This window comes from Saccharomyces eubayanus, chromosome XVI (assembly GCF_001298625.1).
Source record: "Saccharomyces eubayanus strain FM1318 chromosome XVI, whole genome shotgun sequence".
NCBI classification, from domain to species: domain Eukaryota; kingdom Fungi; phylum Ascomycota; class Saccharomycetes; order Saccharomycetales; family Saccharomycetaceae; genus Saccharomyces; species Saccharomyces eubayanus.
The window spans coordinates 819,708-840,001 of NC_030975.1; the positions used below are offsets into that span (position 1 = coordinate 819,708).

General features: G+C 39.2%; 10 protein-coding genes and 1 non-coding gene across 11 annotated transcripts; 5 read left to right on the top strand and 6 right to left on the bottom strand.

Moving 5' to 3' along the window:
* Positions 1-615: 615 nt before the first annotated feature.
* On the top strand, positions 616-3,333 carry GPH1 (glycogen phosphorylase; the record flags this gene model as incomplete). The annotated part of the gene is made up of 1 exon (XM_018368581.1): positions 616-3,333. The coding sequence occupies one exon, from the start codon at positions 616-618 to the stop codon at positions 3,331-3,333; it is 2,718 nt and encodes a 905-aa protein (XP_018219161.1).
* A 500-nt stretch (positions 3,334-3,833) lies between these two features.
* SGV1 (cyclin-dependent serine/threonine protein kinase SGV1) lies at positions 3,834-5,804 on the bottom strand (the record flags this gene model as incomplete). Its single annotated transcript, XM_018368582.1, has 1 exon — positions 3,834-5,804. One exon carries the CDS (start codon positions 5,802-5,804, stop codon positions 3,834-3,836), a length of 1,971 nt encoding a protein of 656 aa, XP_018219162.1.
* Positions 5,805-6,106: 302 nt separating this feature from the next.
* ORC4 (origin recognition complex subunit 4) lies at positions 6,107-7,696 on the bottom strand (the record flags this gene model as incomplete). Its single annotated transcript, XM_018368583.1, has 1 exon — positions 6,107-7,696. The coding sequence occupies one exon, from the start codon at positions 7,694-7,696 to the stop codon at positions 6,107-6,109; it is 1,590 nt and encodes a 529-aa protein (XP_018219163.1).
* A 364-nt stretch (positions 7,697-8,060) lies between these two features.
* Positions 8,061-9,395, bottom strand: TIF3 (Tif3p; the record flags this gene model as incomplete). The annotated part of the gene is made up of 1 exon (XM_018368584.1): positions 8,061-9,395. The coding sequence occupies one exon, from the start codon at positions 9,393-9,395 to the stop codon at positions 8,061-8,063; it is 1,335 nt and encodes a 444-aa protein (XP_018219164.1).
* Positions 9,396-10,169: 774 nt separating this feature from the next.
* On the top strand, positions 10,170-14,390 carry MMS1 (Mms1p; the record flags this gene model as incomplete). The annotated part of the gene is made up of 1 exon (XM_018368585.1): positions 10,170-14,390. The coding sequence occupies one exon, from the start codon at positions 10,170-10,172 to the stop codon at positions 14,388-14,390; it is 4,221 nt and encodes a 1,406-aa protein (XP_018219165.1).
* Positions 14,391-14,832: 442 nt separating this feature from the next.
* On the top strand, positions 14,833-15,462 carry RHO1 (Rho family GTPase RHO1; the record flags this gene model as incomplete). Its single annotated transcript, XM_018368586.1, has 1 exon — positions 14,833-15,462. The coding sequence occupies one exon, from the start codon at positions 14,833-14,835 to the stop codon at positions 15,460-15,462; it is 630 nt and encodes a 209-aa protein (XP_018219166.1).
* Positions 15,463-15,759: 297 nt separating this feature from the next.
* MRP2 (mitochondrial 37S ribosomal protein uS14m) lies at positions 15,760-16,107 on the bottom strand (the record flags this gene model as incomplete). Its single annotated transcript, XM_018368587.1, has 1 exon — positions 15,760-16,107. One exon carries the CDS (start codon positions 16,105-16,107, stop codon positions 15,760-15,762), a length of 348 nt encoding a protein of 115 aa, XP_018219167.1.
* Positions 16,108-16,353: 246 nt separating this feature from the next.
* On the bottom strand, positions 16,354-17,139 carry MET16 (phosphoadenylyl-sulfate reductase (thioredoxin); the record flags this gene model as incomplete). Its single annotated transcript, XM_018368588.1, has 1 exon — positions 16,354-17,139. One exon carries the CDS (start codon positions 17,137-17,139, stop codon positions 16,354-16,356), a length of 786 nt encoding a protein of 261 aa, XP_018219168.1.
* Positions 17,140-17,501: 362 nt separating this feature from the next.
* Positions 17,502-18,050, top strand: NUT2 (mediator complex subunit NUT2; the record flags this gene model as incomplete). Its single annotated transcript, XM_018368589.1, has 1 exon — positions 17,502-18,050. One exon carries the CDS (start codon positions 17,502-17,504, stop codon positions 18,048-18,050), a length of 549 nt encoding a protein of 182 aa, XP_018219169.1.
* Positions 18,051-18,188: 138 nt separating this feature from the next.
* JIP5 (Jip5p) lies at positions 18,189-19,706 on the top strand (the record flags this gene model as incomplete). The annotated part of the gene is made up of 1 exon (XM_018368590.1): positions 18,189-19,706. One exon carries the CDS (start codon positions 18,189-18,191, stop codon positions 19,704-19,706), a length of 1,518 nt encoding a protein of 505 aa, XP_018219170.1.
* A 133-nt stretch (positions 19,707-19,839) lies between these two features.
* On the bottom strand, positions 19,840-19,913 carry DI49_5614. Its single transcript has one exon. It is a non-coding gene; the product is annotated as a tRNA-Ile (tRNA).
* Between the last annotated feature and the right edge of the window lie 381 nt (positions 19,914-20,294).

The following is a 20,294-nucleotide window of genomic DNA, read 5'->3' on the forward strand; positions in this document are numbered from 1 at the left end:
AAAGGCTCTTCAAGGGGTAGTGGCATCGCCTGCCATCACTGTGGGGCGGGGCGGGGGGCAGGAAGGTAAGTCGGCACCCAACGGTAAAGGAGTCCCTGCTAGACGCAGCAGTAAGCTCTTGCTTTTTACCTTTCAAGGATGGCCCTTTTAGGTGGTAAGGAACGCTTTCCTCATTTACCGTTATTGCATTTTCACTTTTTGCAAACTCTCGAGGAAACAAGTAAGGGGTGACAAACTTTAGCTGAAAAAGTTTCAGGGGAGTTCAATAGAGTGTCCGTTTCCGAAATATACAGATAAGGAAGAGACAGTAGTAGAATTCGATTACTATGTATAAAAGGAGCGCGGTCTTTCTGTAGGTGTAATTCCAGGCTCTTCATTGTGCCTTCTGTCTTTTATTACTCTTACTTATTTGATTACGTATATATATATATATATATTATATATATATTTCCTGCTAATTTTTCTATAGTTTCCTTTAAGCATCTATTCAGTAAGTTGGAAAGCTAGTGAGCAATTACTAAAAAGTCAAACAAAAAACAAAAAAAGATCTTCTTCGACTTTTTTTATCTATTTCGATTTCAGCACAGGAGCTGTTAACTTATTTCTTCTTCAACAATGCCGCCAGCAAGTACCAGCACTACCAATGACATGATTACTGAGGAACCCACTTCTCCACGTCAGATCCCTAGATTGACCAGGAGATTGACCGGGTTTCTGCCACAAGAAATCAAGTCAATTGACACTGTGATTCCCTTGAAATCAAGGGCGCTGTGGAACAAGCACCAGGTCAGAAAATTCGACAAACCTGAGGACTTCCAGGATAGGTTTATCGACCATGTTGAAACCACATTAGCACGTTCTCTTTACAATTGTGATGACATGGCTGCTTATGAGGCTGCTTCGATGAGTGTTCGTGACAACTTGGTCATCGACTGGAACAAGACCCAGCAAAAGTTCACCACGAGAGACCCAAAAAGAGTCTACTACTTATCTTTAGAGTTTTTAATGGGTAGAGCGTTGGACAATGCTCTGATCAACATGAAAATCGACGACCCAGAAGACCCATCTGCCTCCCAGGACTCTAAGGGAGAACCAAGAGAAATGATCAAGGGTGCCCTGGATGATTTAGGTTTCAAACTGGAAGACGTTCTAGACCAAGAACCGGATGCAGGTCTGGGTAACGGTGGGCTAGGTCGTCTTGCTGCTTGTTTCGTCGACTCAATGGCAACAGAGGGCATCCCTGCATGGGGGTACGGTCTGCGTTATGAGTATGGTATCTTTGCCCAAAAAATCATCGATGGTTACCAAGTGGAAACCCCGGATTACTGGTTGAATTCTGGTAATCCATGGGAAATTGAACGTAACGAAGTTCAAATTCCAGTCACATTTTATGGTTACGTCGATAGGCCAGAAGGTGGTAAGACGACATTGAGTGCATCACAATGGATTGGTGGTGAACGTGTTCTTGCCGTTGCCTACGATTTCCCCGTTCCAGGTTTCAAAACTTCCAATGTTAATAATTTGAGATTGTGGCAAGCAAGACCTACCACCGAGTTCGATTTTGCTAAATTCAATAATGGTGACTATAAGAACTCTGTGGCTCAACAGCAAAGTGCCGAGTCCATTACCGCTGTGCTGTATCCAAACGACAACTTTGCCCAAGGTAAAGAACTGAGATTGAAACAGCAATACTTCTGGTGTGCTGCATCCCTGCACGATATCCTAAGAAGATTCAAAAAATCCAAGAGGTCATGGACCGAGTTCCCTGAACAAGTGGCTATTCAATTGAACGATACTCATCCAACTTTAGCTATCCTTGAATTGCAAAGAGTCTTGGTTGATTTGGAAAAATTGGACTGGCACGAAGCTTGGGACATTGTCACCAAGACCTTTGCTTATACCAACCACACCGTTATGCAGGAAGCCTTGGAAAAATGGCCCGTTGGCTTGTTCGGCCATTTGTTGCCCAGACATCTGGAAATCATTTACGATATTAATTGGTTCTTCTTGCAAGATGTTGCAAAGAAATTCCCCAAGGATGTTGATCTTTTGTCTCGTATATCCATCATCGAGGAAAACTCTCCAGAGAGACAGATCAGAATGGCCTTTTTGGCTATTGTTGGTTCTCATAAAGTCAACGGTGTTGCGGAATTGCACTCTGAATTAATTAAGACCACCATCTTCAAAGATTTCGTCAAATTCTACGGTGCATCAAAGTTTGTCAACGTTACTAACGGTATCACACCAAGAAGATGGTTGAAGCAAGCTAACCCTAACTTGGCTAGATTGATTAGCAAAACTCTTAACGATCCTACAGAGGACTATCTACTAGACATGACAAAGTTAACTCAACTGGCAAAGCACCTTGAGGATAAGAAGTTTTTGAAAGAGTGGAATCAAGTCAAACTCAATAATAAGATCAGATTGGTGGACCTAATCAAAAAAGAAAATGGTGGTGAAGACATCATTAACAGAGAGTATCTAGACGATACTTTGTTTGATATGCAAGTTAAACGTATTCACGAGTATAAACGTCAACAACTAAACGTCTTTGGTATTATTTACCGTTACTTAGCAATGAAAAATATGCTAGAGAACGGTGCTTCCATCGAGGAAGTGGCCAAGAAATATCCACGTAAGGTTTCTATCTTCGGTGGTAAGAGTGCACCCGGTTACTACATGGCTAAGTTGATCATCAAACTGGTCAACTCTGTCGCTGAAATTGTTAACAACGACGAATCAATCGACGACTTATTGAAAGTTGTCTTCATTGCTGATTATAATGTATCCAAGGCCGAAATTATTATTCCAGCAAGTGATTTAAGTGAACATATTTCAACTGCTGGTACAGAAGCGTCAGGTACTTCTAATATGAAGTTTGTCATGAATGGTGGTTTGATTATTGGTACCGTCGACGGTGCCAATGTGGAAATTACCAGAGAGATCGGTGAAGATAACGTCTTCCTATTTGGTAATTTAAGTGAAAATGTCGAAGATTTGAGATATAACCATCAATACCACCCACAGGATTTGCCATCGAGCTTGGAATCCGTCCTATCTTACATTGAGAGTGGTCAATTCTCCCCAGAGAATCCAAACGAATTCAAACCATTGGTTGACAGTATCAAATATCATGGGGATTACTATCTAGTTAGTGACGACTTTGAATCCTACTTGGCCACCCAAGAGTTAGTCGACCAGGAGTTCCACAACCAAAGACCGGAATGGTTGAAGAAGAGTGTCCTGAGTGTTGCAAACGTTGGTTTCTTCAGTAGTGACCGTTGCATCGAGGAATATTCTGATACAATCTGGAACGTTGAACCAGTGACTTAATTAAAAAAAACCTTTTTCTTCCTGTCCCCAATTTTTCCCCTTCTTTATCATTACTCTACGCTACTTCCTCTTTTTTACCCTTTCTCTATATAGAATGTACAAGATGATCGTGATAGATCTCCTGGCAGTTTTTTAAATGATATATACGATACTACAGAAAAAACTTAGTCCCCTTTCTCCGGTTAAACCTAGCAGGTGATGACTTGTTGCATGGTGCTCGGCGGCGTGGACGCAGGCAACCTCGCAAAATGATTCCATTAAACATTGGGAAGGAAAACGCAACGATTAAGCACAGGCCTGCCTCTTGTTGTGAATTATATTATACCGCACTAGTCCTGATGCAGTGAACTCGGGGGTTCGTGTTGAAAACTGACCTTTAACGTCGTACGATGCTTGAAAACGAGACAGTAACAAGAATTGATTGATTACATATTATTGAATACACAACTTTGCATGTTTAGCCACAAGGTCGAAAAATAGAAAGAAGTTAATAATACAATCTAATATAGATCTGCAATATCATTATTGTCATGACTCCTTTGGTCATCTGGTTTTGCTCTCTCGTCCTTCAAACTTCCATTTTTATTATCTAGTGGTTTATTTGAAATTTGATTTTGGTTCTGCGAGGATGATACTGGAAACTGTGTCTGGGGTGGTCTTGGATCTTGATGATGATTGAAACCGGCGTTGCGGGGACCGTTCGGAGGATTATAATTTCTGCTTATTACATGGGGTTCTTGGCGACTGTAGTTTTGAACTGGTTTATTGAAACTTGTGTCCGATTTGTTAGGATACCTTGGGTTGTGGTATCTAGAGTCGTTTGCCGAGCTTTTGTACCTCGAATCTGTTGAGGTGCCCTGGTATCTTGAGTGTGGTCCCAGTGGCAGTGGTGTTTTAGTGTATTTAGAGTTGACATTTGTCTCTGGTTGAAACCGATTTATTGGATTCCTGTTGTTATTTGGACCTGCATGGCTGCCGTCGAAGCGATTGTTTCTCGGAATATTATTGGTCCCATACCTGTTGATTCCCACGGGTGTAGCTGATGGTGGTGCCACGGTTTTCGAATATCCGTTATTAGAATGATACGACCTAGGATTTTGATGCTGATCTCTCGAATTTGACGAAGGCGGCCTAGAAGATATATCTCTCAAGGGCGCTATAGGGATTGCGTCATCCTTCTTGGGACCTCTTGGAATTGCTACACGGGGTTTCAAAACGGGTGATTCACCCTTTTCAACTGTATGACCTCTCGGTGCTGTGGGCACTCTCTGCGATAATGATTGATGCATTTCTTCTTTGTATCTCTTGATATCAGCTTCATGACTTTCTTCAGTTGGTAGTGTAATTTTTACTGAAGGCAAAGGTTCCTCTGTAAACCAAGGATGATGTTTAGCGGACATGGCGGTCAGTCTCTTATAAGGATCTAGAGCCAACAATTGTCGCAAGAAGTCCAAGCCTGTCTCGGTTAGGTATTTACCAAACCTCTCTTTTATCGTTGATTTGTAGCTTGTTTTTGTTAGTTCAGCACCTGGTAAATGCTGAGCCATAGCYCAATCTTCTTCCGTAGGTGTCCCTAACAATTTGAAAATTACATGTCCCTGATCAATATCGGTTTTACCCTGTAGTATCGGTTTTTTTTCAAAACATTCGGCGAAAACGCATCCAACACCCCATACATCAACAGCTGTCGTATAGTGTTTATCACCTAGAACAAGTTCTGGTGCTCTATACCATCTTGTTACCACTACTGATGTATATTTTGCTCCTGAACCTGCACCACCTGGATACTTTAGATTGGGAGGACAACCGTAATACAGTCTTGCTAAACCAAAGTCAGCCAGTTTCAAAACACCATTATGGTCAATCAAAATGTTTGCCGTCTTTATATCTCTATGCATGAATTTTGCACAATGAATATAATTCAAACCTTCAAATATTTGTAACATCATATTCTTGATATCGCACATTTCTAAATTGATTCTTGGATTGTGCAGAACACCTGAGAGATCTGCTACCATATACGGCAGGATCATATAAAATGATTTATGCAAGTTGTTGGATGCTGAATTTATCGTACCTGGCGAATGGTCATACACCATTTCAATTAGTTTGATTATGTTTTTGTGGTTCAACCGCTTTAAAATGGTAATTTCTCTTTGAGCCGTTATCGGAAAGAGATCTTTTTCCACACTAACTATAATCTTCTTCATGGCCACTTGCCTTTGGGTCTCTAAATGAATACCCTTATAAACCTCACCAAAAGTACCTTGACCTAGTTTTTCGTCTTCACGATAATGGTCTTGGAAAACAGTACATCCGTAAACCTTCTCACTACTTCTCTTTTTCAACTCAATGAATGTTAAATTAGTCTTCAAATCTCGTTGGATAGCTGGTGTACTCTTCACTTTACCGATTTTATATTTATTGAATTCTGTTTTTGAAGGAGCCGCAGGAGACCCATTATTACTCATGTTATTTTGATATTGTGTTTTGCTTAAAATATTCAAAACTGATGCACGGTTAGCGTTACAATCACTTATCGGTGTTCTGATGTATTTGTTTAATATTACTAATTTCTACATTTGTCAATGCTTCATTATATACATATACTGGAATTTTTCAGATTTGCAAAAATAACAGAGGTACTTGAGAGGTATGGGTGTATCCCGTTTGGTGCGATAATCATAATAGTTTTGGATGAAGGTGAGAAAGCAGAACAAAATAATAGAATTGATATTGTCATTTGGAATGTCATTATAGTTGTTATGGAAATTCACAGTTGTGTCCATGAGTAGTACATATTAGATCTGGGGATGGCTCTTCTTAATTCCTGCAAAATGATCTGCATTTGATAACTTCTCAGGTCAAATGGGATCATAGTACCTTGGAACTGATAGTTGCTAGCGTAAAATGCGGCGGTTGCATTGTCTCTTAAGCCTACCGCCGATTTCTCGGTAAAGAAGTCCAGTTGCACCAAAGTTTCCCAAACGTTCTTAACGTCTTTTTTCAACCACAGCTTGATTGTATTATCGATAGAAAAAGTAGTTTGTCCTGTTCCTGAATTAATAGTTGGTGCCACAGTCGGGATCCTGGAATTGATAGCTTTGACCATTTTCTCATACTCCGCATACGCCAAGTTGAAATTAAAGGATCCATCTTTGGCTCGTAAGGCAACCCTAGCAGCTGAAATCAAAATGGCTAATTCTAAATCCGACAAGGATTTCAGTCTTCCGGTTAAGCTATTAGACAATTGGTTCGTATTGTAAAGTTCAAGAAAGGCGCATGACTTTATGGCACTACAGAGTGAATCGAAGTTTTGGGACGTCGCTATCAGTGGAGTCAAACAATTTTTTAAGACTGGAAATGCCCTGAAAGTTTCAAAATTCATTCTGATATGTCTATTCAAGTTGGACCGAGGGTTGGATAACTCCTTTTCCATAGTATCATTCCAGTTTGAAGCCAAGGGCGAGACTTCTAAACGAACAGTAAGTAAATCCTTTACCCCTTCGATCATGTCGTCCAAAGTTTGTATTTGTGGCATATGGATCACTCTTTGAGAGAATCTACTCTTCACTCTTTTTTCCAGATATTCCAAAATGTTCAACTTTGTTGTACAGCCGAAAATACAAACAGGTACCCTAGCGTGTTCTACCATATCAAAGAGATTGTATAACAGGGTCTGCCTTACCGGTCCAGCAAAGGTATCGATTTCGTCAAACACGAAGACCACGGTTATCTTTGTGGTACTGGTTCCGTCAGCGTTATCACTATCTTCGCTTCCTGCCTTTGTAGCCGAGTCTAAAAGCAATAAAATTTTCTCAAAAACTTCTGTCAAGGAACCGCTGCTGATTTTTTCTAACGAGGCATCATCGATCTTCGTTTCATTTCCATGAATTTTTTGCAATTGTTGTTCCAACTGGGTGGCTATTCCGTTAATAGCGGTTTGTTCCGAGTGAATAAACCCGTTTAGCTTTATAGTGATAAACTGCTCATTGTAACTTTGCTGTAATAAAGCCAATTCATAGTCTAATAAGTATGTTTTATAGCTCTGTCTGGGACCCACGAGAATTACCGAATGACTTTCCTTTTGAATGACGGACTGTTTTATGATTCTATCGATCTCTTGTTGACTGTCTTGTAAGTACCTAAAGATGATTTTCTCGCTTATGGGAATAGTGCCATTCAATTGTTGTAATAGTCTTTTTTGAAGAGAAGTAAAATCAGGATCAGCATTTTTTTGCTTTTCTTGATCTTTACTACGCTTTTTCAGAATGGATGTTGTGTCTTGAACCTCTTCATTCGAAGGTCGCTTTATTGGAATAAGATTGACTGGTGGTGGTAGGCTGGCTTCGTTTGTTGTCATAACACTACTTTCAAAAGCAATTCGCACAGGTATGTTTGTTCCTGTATTTAGTATAGCTCGTAATAATGATATTATTTGATTAGTTTTTTTTTTTCAAATAGTAAATATTAATGTTTTTTCCCTCGCTAGCTTTTTTAGAGTTTGAAAATAAATGAGATATATCCACGATTTATTTTGCAAAGGAAAACGACAAGAACAGACACATAGATAAGGACACATGTATAAAACGCATTACAAAATATATAGTTTATTTTTTTTTATATAAGAGAATTGGGATACCTGGAAAAGTGGAAAAGACAAAGGAAAAAGGGGAAAAAAAGCAAATAGTAAATACAAATGTACACTTTTATCATCAAACAACGCTTTATTTCTTACCAACAACTTCCCAATCGTCGCCATCTTCAACAGTCAATTGAGCGGTTTTTTCTTGTAAATCTTCAACTCCAGCATCGGTTTTACTTTCCTTTACGTCTTCATTTTTCTTTTCAGCAACGTCTTCATCTTCATCATCATCTTCGGTACGTAAAACATCATAGGCAGATTTTTGAATTTTTGGTTGTTCTTCGGTAGGCTTCTTGTTGGATGCTGCTTTATCCTTGTGGGAGCTCTTGGCTTGCTGAGTCTTGCCAAACTGAGAACCTCTAGCGGCACCCCAGTCCAAAGAAGGTTCTTCTCTTTCTCTCTCTCTTCTTGGAGGCCTTGAAGAGTTTTGGAAGTTGGAGCCTCTAGCAGCACTCCAGTCGATATCTGGTTCTTCTCTTTCTCTTCTTGGTGGTCTTGAAGAGCTTTGGAAGTTGGAACCTCTAGCAGCACTCCAGTCGATGTCTGGTTCTTCTCTTTCTCTTCTTGGTGGTCTTGAAGAGTTTTGGAAATTGGATCCTCTTGCAGCGGTCCAGTCGATGTCAACTTCTTCTCTTTCTCTTCTTGGCGGTCTTGAGGAGTTTTGGAAATTGGAGCCTCTTGCAGCGGTCCAGTCAATATCAACTTCTTCTCTTTCTCTTCTTGGACCTCTGAAGTTGGAACCTCTGGCGGCACCCCAATCTAGATCAGGTCCATCTTCTCTACCGTCACCTTGGAAGTTAGAGCCCCTTGCACTACTCCAGTCGACATCATCACCACCCATTCTTCTTGGAGCGGCAACAGAGACGTAAACAGTTCTTTCGTTCAATTTGGTACCATTAAATTTCAAAACGGCAACCAAATCTTCCTTTTCTTTCAAAGTAATAAAGGCATTACCCTTTAATCTGGTTGGGTCTCTTAGATTCTTTGGTAAAACAACTTCTTCAACGGCTTCAGGCTTGACTAAACCGTCTTCAACCCACGCTTGAACACCCTCTGGGGAAATGTCCCATGGAATGTTGTTGATGACAGCTCTGTATGGTGGAGCATCTGGAACAGGATATTCCTCTCTTCTGTCGGAAACACCCCCACCCAAGGCAGGGTCTAGTCTGGATCTACCACCACTGCCACCGAAACTGCCACCGAAACTGCCACCAAAACCGCCGGAGTGCATGTTGTTGCTGTTATTTTTAGCGTGAGCCAACTCGGATAACGGAATGGTATTTGCGTTGGCCGTTTCGATAGGAATGGTGATCTTGTTCAAATCAACATCTTCTTCAGCCCAAGATGAACCAAAAGTGTCATCATTCAAAAATGACGTAAGATCCATCTTCTTGACGGTTTTCTTTGGTGGAGCCATAATTTGTCTTTTCTTGTTGCGGTATTGGTTTCCTGAGGACAGACAAAAGTTATTTAGAGTCGAGTTCGCTGATAAGCCCGCTTATTAATATGTTACTCTTCTTTTACATTGCTATCATCACTCTCTATTCTACTTCGATCTCTGCTTTTCTTTAGCGATGCCGATTATTGCAAAAAAATTTTCATTCCGTGATGCGTGATCTGGCGCGTTTTAAAGCCAAATAATATAAAGGGCAAGGAAGATGGGCGGCTAAAATGCTGAAGTCATATAAAAGGGGTGAGGAAACCTGGTTCTTTGTTTTTGAGTTGAGTTTCCTTTATATTTTTGCTTCTTATGTGCGACAGAAAAGTAAGAACATAAGTTAAGAAAAGAAAAGAAATGGTGAATGCAGGTAGCAGAATTTAGAGCACCTTTGGTGAGTCAGGATATCTCCACTACTAAATGAACAGAAAGTGCAATGCCAATTTGTTCATTATGGCAGTGATGGTCTTTCTATGTGCTTAATTGAGTTGAGAAGTGTATGACTGCTCAGTTTCTATTAACTATTTGGATTTGGTTAAAAATAGTGCAACATAAAGTACAAGCCAAGTGTTTTTGATAAACTAAATGTTACCCGAATTGAGCTGGAAAATAAAGGCTACGTTGAAAAGGTTACCAACAAATAGTCATTGGCCAGAGATGAGGTCCAAATCGAGCTGAAAGAAGGTAGAAGGCGGCGCTACGGCACATATTTATTTGCGAGAATACTTAGAGGACACAGGGCATCAATTAGGTATGCTAGGTTTGCGAACTCATGGTCTAGACAAATATGAACATTATGTCAGTCGCCCGTCGGATTTTGGCAAGCTCGAGTTGCAGGACTGGTTGAATAATAAGACGTTCCGAGTTTCGCCAAACTTATTGCACGATTGCAATCCCACACGTGAATGGAACGAACCTGAACTCTTTTACCAGAGTGGAGATTGCGCCTACACTTGGGTTGAGCCTTGTAAAGAGACAAAACTTGAGCCATCAATGATGATGCTCAGATACCATGACTCAAACATTGGACAAATGCCTCAATCTTGCTATCCGATTACTACTCCAGTGGATTCCGAACCACTGCTGAAATACATTATGCAAGAACGTGCCGACCTGTCAAAAGATTTCCCCCACAAGTACAACGCCTTATTAGGTAGCCTCTTTGATGTTGATAAGAACCCGGAAACTCTAGACGACTCTGATATAGAAGCATTAGATGACACAGAAATATACGATAGCAGTGAAGAAACACGAATTGAACTGCAAACACTAAATGAACTCCAACAAAAACACTCCAGTTTGATAGTATCGAACAATGGGATTTTTCAAGCAGGCAATACACTAATAACGAACATACGACATGGCATATCTAATAGTTTAGCTATCAAACCCAATGACGTAGCGACTCTACTCTTGCTTACTCAGCCAAGTGGTCATTTATTGTCTCTTTTACCATTGAACGACGAAAACGAGACGTATCTACTACAATACTGGAATCTAGGACAAAGAGGCCAGTGGGACATAATAAAACATCAGAACGAGAAACAATTTGTTCTTATACATAAAGAACTGGGCATTTGCAAATTTTTCGAATTTCATTTGCCATTCACTTTTCAATTGGTGAACAACTTAACTTTGACAGATTCAATAATCATGAATGGTTCCTTCTTTCCAACTGTTTATTATGATTCTGATCCATATTTCATCATTTTCGTAACAGCTATAAGGTACGGGAGAATTGTTTATTTTGTGATAGAATGGAATAGTAATGAAATAAAGAAAAAGGAAGTTTACCAATTGACCGTATTCGATGGTGAAAAAACAAACATGGCTCTCCCCATTGGACTAAATGCTTGTCTCGTTGAGACTCCGCTCAAATTTTCCTTGGTCTCTGCAAACCAAATCATGTCTGGAGAAACTGAATTTCACTCATTCGGGCTGAAAGCTTTGAAAGGAATCAAGTCGTTCTTTCCAGCTCCCTTATTACTATCAAAACTGCAAAAACTAGATCCGGATACGTTTGAAAAGTTTCAATATTGCACCGTGATATCTTCCTCAACAGGAAATATTTGTTTCTGTGTCACTGAACGATCGACAATAATAAACGGCAACTTGAAATTTTTCGAATTGACGAGATTCAAAGGGTTGAAGTCCATTTCGTCATTACCTTCAAATCCACTGAATCTAGATTCCAAATCTCCCAGCTATAAACTAATAGTGATAAGTTTTAGTAGGACTTTGGAGCTAACATTGACCTTAAGAGATTTGAGATGTTTGGATACAAAAGATATCATCAAACCTCTGAACAATATTACTTTTAAACACACAATCGATAGCTCGACCGAGGAAAACTTTCAAATATTAGCGTTTACATCTTCCAAAACATATAATACTCATACAGGCTCTAACATCAATGATAAAAGTAATTCCCAAGTTTGGTTAACTTCACCAAATGCAATCACTCAGCCCTGTATTGACTATAAACTAAGGAAAGTTCACCAGATTGTGCATTTAAAGCAGTTTCAGATTTTCAACCATTTAAAAATTTGGAAATGTAAGAGTTTAAATATATCTTTGTTGCAAAGGCTTGGAATAGAACATCAAAAGACCGAGAGCTCATTGATTTTTACGACTGATGCCGTTTCAAATAATAGGATGTGTTTATTAGACTTGACCATAACTGCAACTGATGCCAATGATGAATCTGCCCAAGGACTGATAAATATAGAAGACTTGTTATGCGACTCTGAAAACGAAACTATCTTTTTAGATTTTACTGAGAAGAACTTGATTCAGGTTACCAGGAATACAATATACATTGATTCTTTTGATGCTGATGGAACCCTGGTCAAGGTCTCTCCCGGCTGGGAATTTGAAAACGTAGCATACAATGATGGGATCTTAATAGTTTGGAATACCAAACTGGGCCAAGTCTCCTATATTAAAGACGTAGATGCAATTGGTGAATTTAGCACCCCTATACTATCCTTAATCGATAGTAAATGCGTGAGCCTATTCATTAGGCAGCTGGGAACAGTGAAAAACATAAATTTTAAGATTACAAAGTCTGCAGATGATCCGATTGAACATATTATTTGGATTCTTTTGCATGACAGAATCATTTGCACATACTTTTCCAGTTGGATATCCGATACAGTGGTCTTTTCTAAGGACTATAACTCTAAAATTCAGCAGGCGTTAATTTTTGGTCCCCACTTTTGTGTTGTTGATCATGAATCTTTTTTCCAAACATACAGCTTTAAAAATAATCCTTTAAACAACGATTTCATATGTACAAGCCGAATAAATTTTCAAGGCAAAGACGTAAAACTAAGAAAATTTGGCCAGAATCAATGTTTGGCGTTTAATTCGTTTGAAATTTTTGTTATTAATCTACAACCAATATCGCAAAGTGAAGAATTGGACTTTTACAAATTAAAATTACCGCATTTAGGAAATTTCAACTCTATAATAGAAGTTTGTCCAGACACAGACAATAACCAGTTGTTCATATTGTACTCTGATGGTCTGAGAATCTTTGAGTTGTCATATCTAACCTCAAATAATGGAAATTTCTTATTGAAATCTACAAGAAGTAAAAATAAGAAATTTTTGTATCTAGACAAAATCAACCGAATGCTAATACTTAACCAAGACTTAAGAGAATGGGAATGTGTAAGACTGTCTGATGGTAAAGCGGTGAGTCTGGATTCCCGATTTCTCAAAGACGATTCCGGAGAAATCCTTGAAATAAAAGAATTACCAATGGCTATCGAAGATAATCCCTTAGAAAAAAAAATAATACTATTAATTACTTTTACCAGCTCACTTAAACTAGTTTTATTAACTGCAGCCAAAAACAAGATTTCTAATGAAATAATACATTCCTATGAACTTGAAAATTCCAGGCTACTGGATCATTTGGTTGTTACACCGCAAGGTGAAATTTTTGTTTTGGATTACAAAGTTATGGGCACTGATAATGAAATGTCCTTTAATAAGTTAAAGGTTGTAAAGGACCATGCTGACAATGAAAAACACGAGAATAGCGCACATTTACAAATCGCCTTGGAAAGAAGATTTACGTTCAAGAGCTGGAGCACGGTGAAGACGTTTACAGTTGTAGGCGATAATATCATTGCTGCTACAAATTTGGGTCAGAAGCTTTATCTTATCAAAGATTTCTCCTTGACCTATAATGAAGGAACGAGAGTATACCCTTTAGAGATTTACCCAGATTCTAAAGTTCAAAAGATAATACCGTTGAATGAATGCTGTTTTGTTGTTGCCGCTCATTGCGGCAATAGAAACGATTTGGACTCCCGAATAATATTCTATTCCTTACCTACAATAAAAGTTGGGCTCAATAATGAAACAGGCGCTCTACCAGATGAATACGGTAACGGGAAAGTCGATGACATATTTGAAGTTGACTTCCCCGAGGGGTTCCAATATGGCGTAATAAGCTTATATGACGTTTTGCATGGAAAGAAGCATGTAGATAATTCCGATAGTGTCATAGGGCCAGATAACGATGAAATAGAGGACGCTCTTGCAAAGCGTAACAAATCTCTGCTGTTTTGGCGTAAACATCGCGCAACACCAAAGCCTACAATACGAAGCGATACTACCATTGTATATGAGGAACATGTATCATCCCGCTATTTTGAAGATATAAGTTCTATATTAGGAAGTACCGCAATGAGAACCAAAAGATTATCGCCTTACAACGCGATAGCCCTAGATAAGCCCATTCAGGATATGAGTTACGACCTATCGGCTCAGACTTTATACGTGCTGATGGCGGACCAAACTATACACAAGTTCGGCAAGGATAGACTGCCCCATCAAGAGGGGTATGAGCCCGGGTGGAACTCGGGTTATTTGGTCTCAAAAAGGTCGTTAATCAAGCCCGACCTCATCTGTGAAGTCGGGTTATGGAATCTAAGCAACGAGAGAAAGAACATGATATAACTGGGTTACGCCAAGTGTTTATTGCGCTCTATCGCCATTGTCACAGTCTCGATCCGATGCGTTACGCGTCGTGCGGCGTGACAAGGGGCTAAAAAAAGATACAAGAATTCTTGTTGTTTCCAATTTGCTTCGCCTCAGGAAAAAAAAAAATAAACAGATGATACATCTTTGTTTGATTTGTATTGGGCACTGCATGTTTTACTAGTGGGCACAAAATACTTCTTCATCCTTGGTGTATATACTCATTCAACAGGAATTTCTCTTTGACATTATTTCGAACCTTCACCTTTCCCCTGAGTATTGCAAGAACACTTTTGGAACAACCCAAACTCTAGTTACAAAACTCAAAAGGAACAAAACTAATAGAACAAAAAAATCGTTGTTAAGATTTATTGTTTGTACCTAATAGAAAATCATAGAACTTAGAATTAATACTTAAAAGATGTCACAACAAGTCGGTAACAGTATCAGAAGAAAGCTGGTAATTGTTGGTGATGGTGCCTGTGGTAAGACATGTTTATTGATTGTCTTTTCCAAGGGCCAATTTCCAGAAGTTTACGTACCAACAGTCTTCGAGAATTACGTAGCAGATGTCGAAGTCGACGGGCGTCGTGTAGAGCTGGCACTATGGGATACCGCTGGTCAAGAAGATTACGATAGACTAAGACCATTATCATACCCAGATTCCAATGTCGTATTAATTTGTTTCTCTATCGATCTACCAGACTCCTTGGAGAATGTACAAGAAAAATGGATTGCTGAAGTATTACATTTCTGTCAAGGTGTGCCAATCATTCTTGTCGGTTGTAAAGTCGATTTGAGAAATGACCCACAAACCATTGAACAATTAAGACAAGAGGGTCAACAACCAGTTACATCGCAAGAAGGCCAATCTGTAGCAGACCAAATTGGTGCTACCGGATACTATGAATGTTCCGCTAAGACTGGCTACGGTGTGAGAGAAGTGTTTGAAGCCGCCACTAGAGCTTCATTGATGGGTAAATCTAAAACAAATGGTAAAGCTAAGAAAAATACTACCGAAAAGAAGAAGAAGAAGTGTGTCTTATTATAAGAATAATATTTTGGTCTCTGTCCGTGCTTAATTGGGCGCCGTTTCTTTTCATTTTCCCCAATCCTATTCCCTCACTGTATGTACGTATGCCTTCTTTTCTTTTATTTTAGCTTTAGCTATTGCTACTTGTTTCTTTCCTGATTTACGTATGGTCTTATTCTCCTCTATACCTATATATACATATATATATATATATATATATATATATTAGTGTATTGTGTTTAATAAGTATTATCATTTTATTAAAGAGAATATATTTACAAGTACATATCGTATCCATAATTGGACAAAAAAACTTTACCAGATACCCTTTTTAACGCCAGGCAAAGAACCGCTCAAAGCATTTTCTCTAAACTGGTATCTGCATAATCTAAAATCACTCAGCACAAACCTTGCATGACCCGAGTCGACGCATCTATTTTTAATCTGTGTAGATCTCATGTAGTTGGGCAGCGTGTTTAGCTTCAACTGAGCTTCTAGTCTCAATTTTGTTGGTAAATTTAAGTTTCTGGCAATGAACTTCAAGGATTTAATCAGGATCTCATTTTCTTTGAATTGTTGTCTTTTGAAGTTGTCCCTTAGTACACGGGCATTAATGAACCCGGGTGGTAGTTTGGTCTTTATGGGAAATCTGAAATTACCCATTGGTAAACGTCTATGCTTGTTATTCTATCTTTCTTGCTTCTTAATTTGCTGTAATCTGCTTCGTTCTTACTTGAAACATCCTCTCGTTTTTGTCCTTTTCTCAACCAGCGCGAAATTCCCGGTAACCAACATAAAAAGGACTTTGGGCATCTAATATGGCATATTGGAAAAGGACGTTATTAATATTGGTATTATGGTCGAAATAAATAAGTAAGCATGTACATATGTGTATATAATGTACTCTATCTAGGCGTCTTGCTTTAGAAATTGGGCGAATCTACTGGCTTCGTGAATTCCACACTCAGTCTTTGTCTTGCCCTTCCACCTTCCTGCTCTTTCATCTTCACCTTCCTTTACAGGTTGTGTGGAATGGTAATCACCAACGGATCTATACCCGAGATCCAAAAGCTCATTGTATGGTACATTGTTTGCATCTATATATTGTTTAACTTGCTCGAATGTCCAATTAATCAATGGATTTATCTTCAAGATCCCATTAAGCTCGTCAATTTCAATCAGCGACAACTGAGAGCGAGCAGAACCCTGCGACTTTCTTCTGCCTGTGAAGACGGCACTTACGCGCAGTTCTTTGTAAGCACGGTGCGCAGGTTCTACTTTAGCCAAATAGTCGTACTTATCGTCGTCTTTCTCCCATAGGAAATCACCGTACTTCGAGGCAAATTCCGCCTCTGAGTCGCATCCATCTGGCTTATAAACATGGATAGTTTGCTTCTGGGGCTGATAATACTTTTGCTCGATTGTATCCTTCAGTGTTAAAGTCTGTGGGAAATGGTGCAAAGTGTCTATAAATAATAATTCCGGCATATAGTATTTCCCGGATAGTTTCGACAGCATGTCGATGGTGACCAAACCTGTCAGTCCAAACGCAGTGGTTTGGAAAAGGTGTGGGAAAGCCACTAGCGACCATTCGATAATCTCTTGTGCCGTTTCCAACTTGGCTAATTGTTCGTTCCAATGATCCAACTGTTCCTGTGTGACAATAATGTCATTGTTCAAATGGTAACTTTTCATTATATGCGCCGCCTTTACCACTTTATTTCTGGGCCATCAAGCAGCGACCAAAAAGCCTTGCATTCGTTTATATATTGGTATACCTATGACTTTTTCTTGTTGAGAATTGCTCGGTTTTGGCTATTACTTGAGTTGTGGCTTTCCCGTTGCTAGCCACGTGAGATGATGCTAAAACAGGAATGTAAGCAATAAGTAGAAAACAGAGTCCAGTAAAGCGTATAGCTACTTAGGCGTAACAGATAGTGTTTCGAGCAGTATCCAATCTGCTATTCAAACCAATTCGGAGTAGTTTGCCTTCTTGCGTTACGCCTTCTGTTCAACCTGGTCCTTTTGTCAGCGCGCATGGAAAGAACAAGAACTTTATGCTCTTAACTATTGTCAACCAATATCTAGAACAAAAGCAAAAAATACGTATAGCGCTGCATCGAGAAGAAATGAACGGTAACAGCAACAATAGAGAGCAATTACAACAAGAGTTGGGCGCCACACAGGACCAGGTGGCCTCGATTATTGAGTCGTTTGTCGAATTAGGCGTCTCCATTTATGACTTCCCTGGTACTCCCGAGGCCAGCAAGGGAATGATCACCAATTTACAAAGAAACGTGGACCGTTTGTACAAGTTGAATGTGAGAAGCAACGACCCCCAGTCAAGTCTGTCTAAGGTCGACATTCCCTTGGAAGTTGTGCAGTACATTGAGGACGGTCGTAATCCAGATATTTACACGAGAGAATTTGTCGAAGCTATAAGAAGATCGAACCAATACCAGAGGGGCAAGATGCACGGCTTGAAGCAGTTAAGAGACTCGCTGGCTGATAAGATCGTGGATGAATTTCCCGAGTTACAGAAGCCCGTCGAGGATATCATAAAGAGGACTTCTCCTATTGATGATTCTTCCACTGCTCATCAATAAGAATTTTTTGTTTTTTTTTTCTTACTCGCTGAAAAAAATAAATATATCAAATAGAAAATTTTAACATCGAAATCATGGCATCGCAGTTGTTAAAGAAAAAACATTGGAAAATTATAAGATATCTGCACGATTCCAACCATGGCGAAGAGTAAAAAACAATCAGATGTCGTTGATTCAACGAATTTCCCCATTTTAGAACTAACATCTTCAAAAACTCCCATTTTCCAGTCTATTCTACATCCCGAACTCCCAATAATCATAACGGGATTCGGTACTGGTCATATCGTCTGTCACCGTTACAACCCAGCTGAGTTGCAATTGGGTTTAAATCGTAGACGTAAACTTGACGCTGCAGCATTGGATAACGACCCAAAGAGTAAGTCCAAAACAAAGAAAGGTACTTGTCTCTGGACTAGATTAGACATAGATGTAGAGAATGGTACTTTAAAATCTGTCGAAACAGAGGACGAAGAACAACAAATGGAGCAAAGCGAAGCCTTGGGCGTGGAGACACTTTGGAAGACCAGAAGGCATAAAGGTAGTGTGCGTGCCATTTGCTTTGATGCGAAGGGTAGTTGTATCTTTTCTATTGGTACTGATAACATTTTGAAAAAGGCTGATACTATGACCGGTAAAGTTATTAAAAAGGTGAACCTAAGTTCATTATTTGAGTCCGAGAAGAAGAAGAATGACAAGTTTACCAAACTATGCATCTCTCAAACTCATCCGTTTATATTGATAGGTGACGAATCTGGTGACGTTCATGTGCTGAATTCGAACAACTTGACTTTAACCAACACAGTCCATTCAATACATTTTGGTGACTCTATTAATGATATTTTCCATTTTGATAAAAAGTCCGTATACAAATTCATCTCCTTAGGCCAGACAACGTTAGCATATTTTGATGTCCGTGACAAAGATGCCAAACCAAACACAGCAGAAAACCAGGACGGCAAAATCATGGTTAGTGACGATCAGGAAGATGAAGTCCTTTGCGGTTGTTTCGTTGATCCCGAAGAGGCAGATACGCTTCTATGCGGGATGGGCGAAGGTATCGTCACCGTTTGGAAACCAAATAAGAATGACTTGGTAGATCAAATGAGTCGTATAAAAATCAGTAAGGATGAAAGTATTGATTGCATTGTTCCTACTTTGCAAGATGATAATTGTGTCTGGTGTGGTTGTTCCAATGGTAACATTTATAAGCTGAATGCCAAATTGGGGAAAGTTGTTGAAGTGAGAAATCATAACAGCCTTGACGAGGTCAATTTCTTGGATTTAGATTGCGAATACCGTGTTGTTTCTGGTGGCTTAGAAAACATCAAGATTTGGGAATTGTCAAATGATGACAAAAAGGAAGAGGAATCTTTAGAGTCCGATGAGGATCTTGCCAGTTCAGATGAAAACGACAGTGATAGTAACAGCGAAGATGACAGCTCCGAAGAAAGTTCTAGTGAAACTGAAGTCACGCTTGTCGGACTATCGAAAGAAGAGTTATTGGATGAGCTGGACAAAGACTTGAACCAACAAGAAGAGTTTGCAGAAGAAAAGGAGTCTAATCAAAAGAGCAATAAAAAGAGAAAATTGATGAAAGAAAACAGTAGAAAAAAGGAACTTTACGAACATGGAATAAAAAAATTTGATGATCTGTAAACGTATTTATTTGTTTATACCATATAAAAGCACTAACAAAGTACACTTTGGTGTCAAATCTGGAATGCCACCTTTGTATAATATGTAAAGGACAGTACTTCTTTTTCCTACAAAAAGATAAGGAAAAAAGAAATGGTCTCTAGCGGGATCGAACCGCTGATCCCCGCGTTATTAGCACGGTGCCTTAACCAACTGGGCCAAGAGACCATTATTTGTTGTTTTTCGGAGTATATAAAGAGCATCATTAGGTAAAAAATTGTACTGTATGATAATCATTGACACAGATATCAAGACAGAAGGAACTGAATTAAGCAGGTACGCATGGCAATAGTTATAGAATCACCAAAGCGCTAACTGTTGAGAATTAGTTAGTTTAGTAAGTTGTAATAATTAAGAATAAGCAGTTCTTTCATATTATTATATAAGAGAGGTATATAAACACAGTGCTGCCTTCGTTTAGGAATGAAGCTACGCTTAATTTTCAGTCTCGCTACGACGATGATTTATTCTACACTCGCTATGAACACGACTGAGGTATCACCGGGTCATATCGTGTTTGATGATCCTAATATAATTACCCCCGAACAA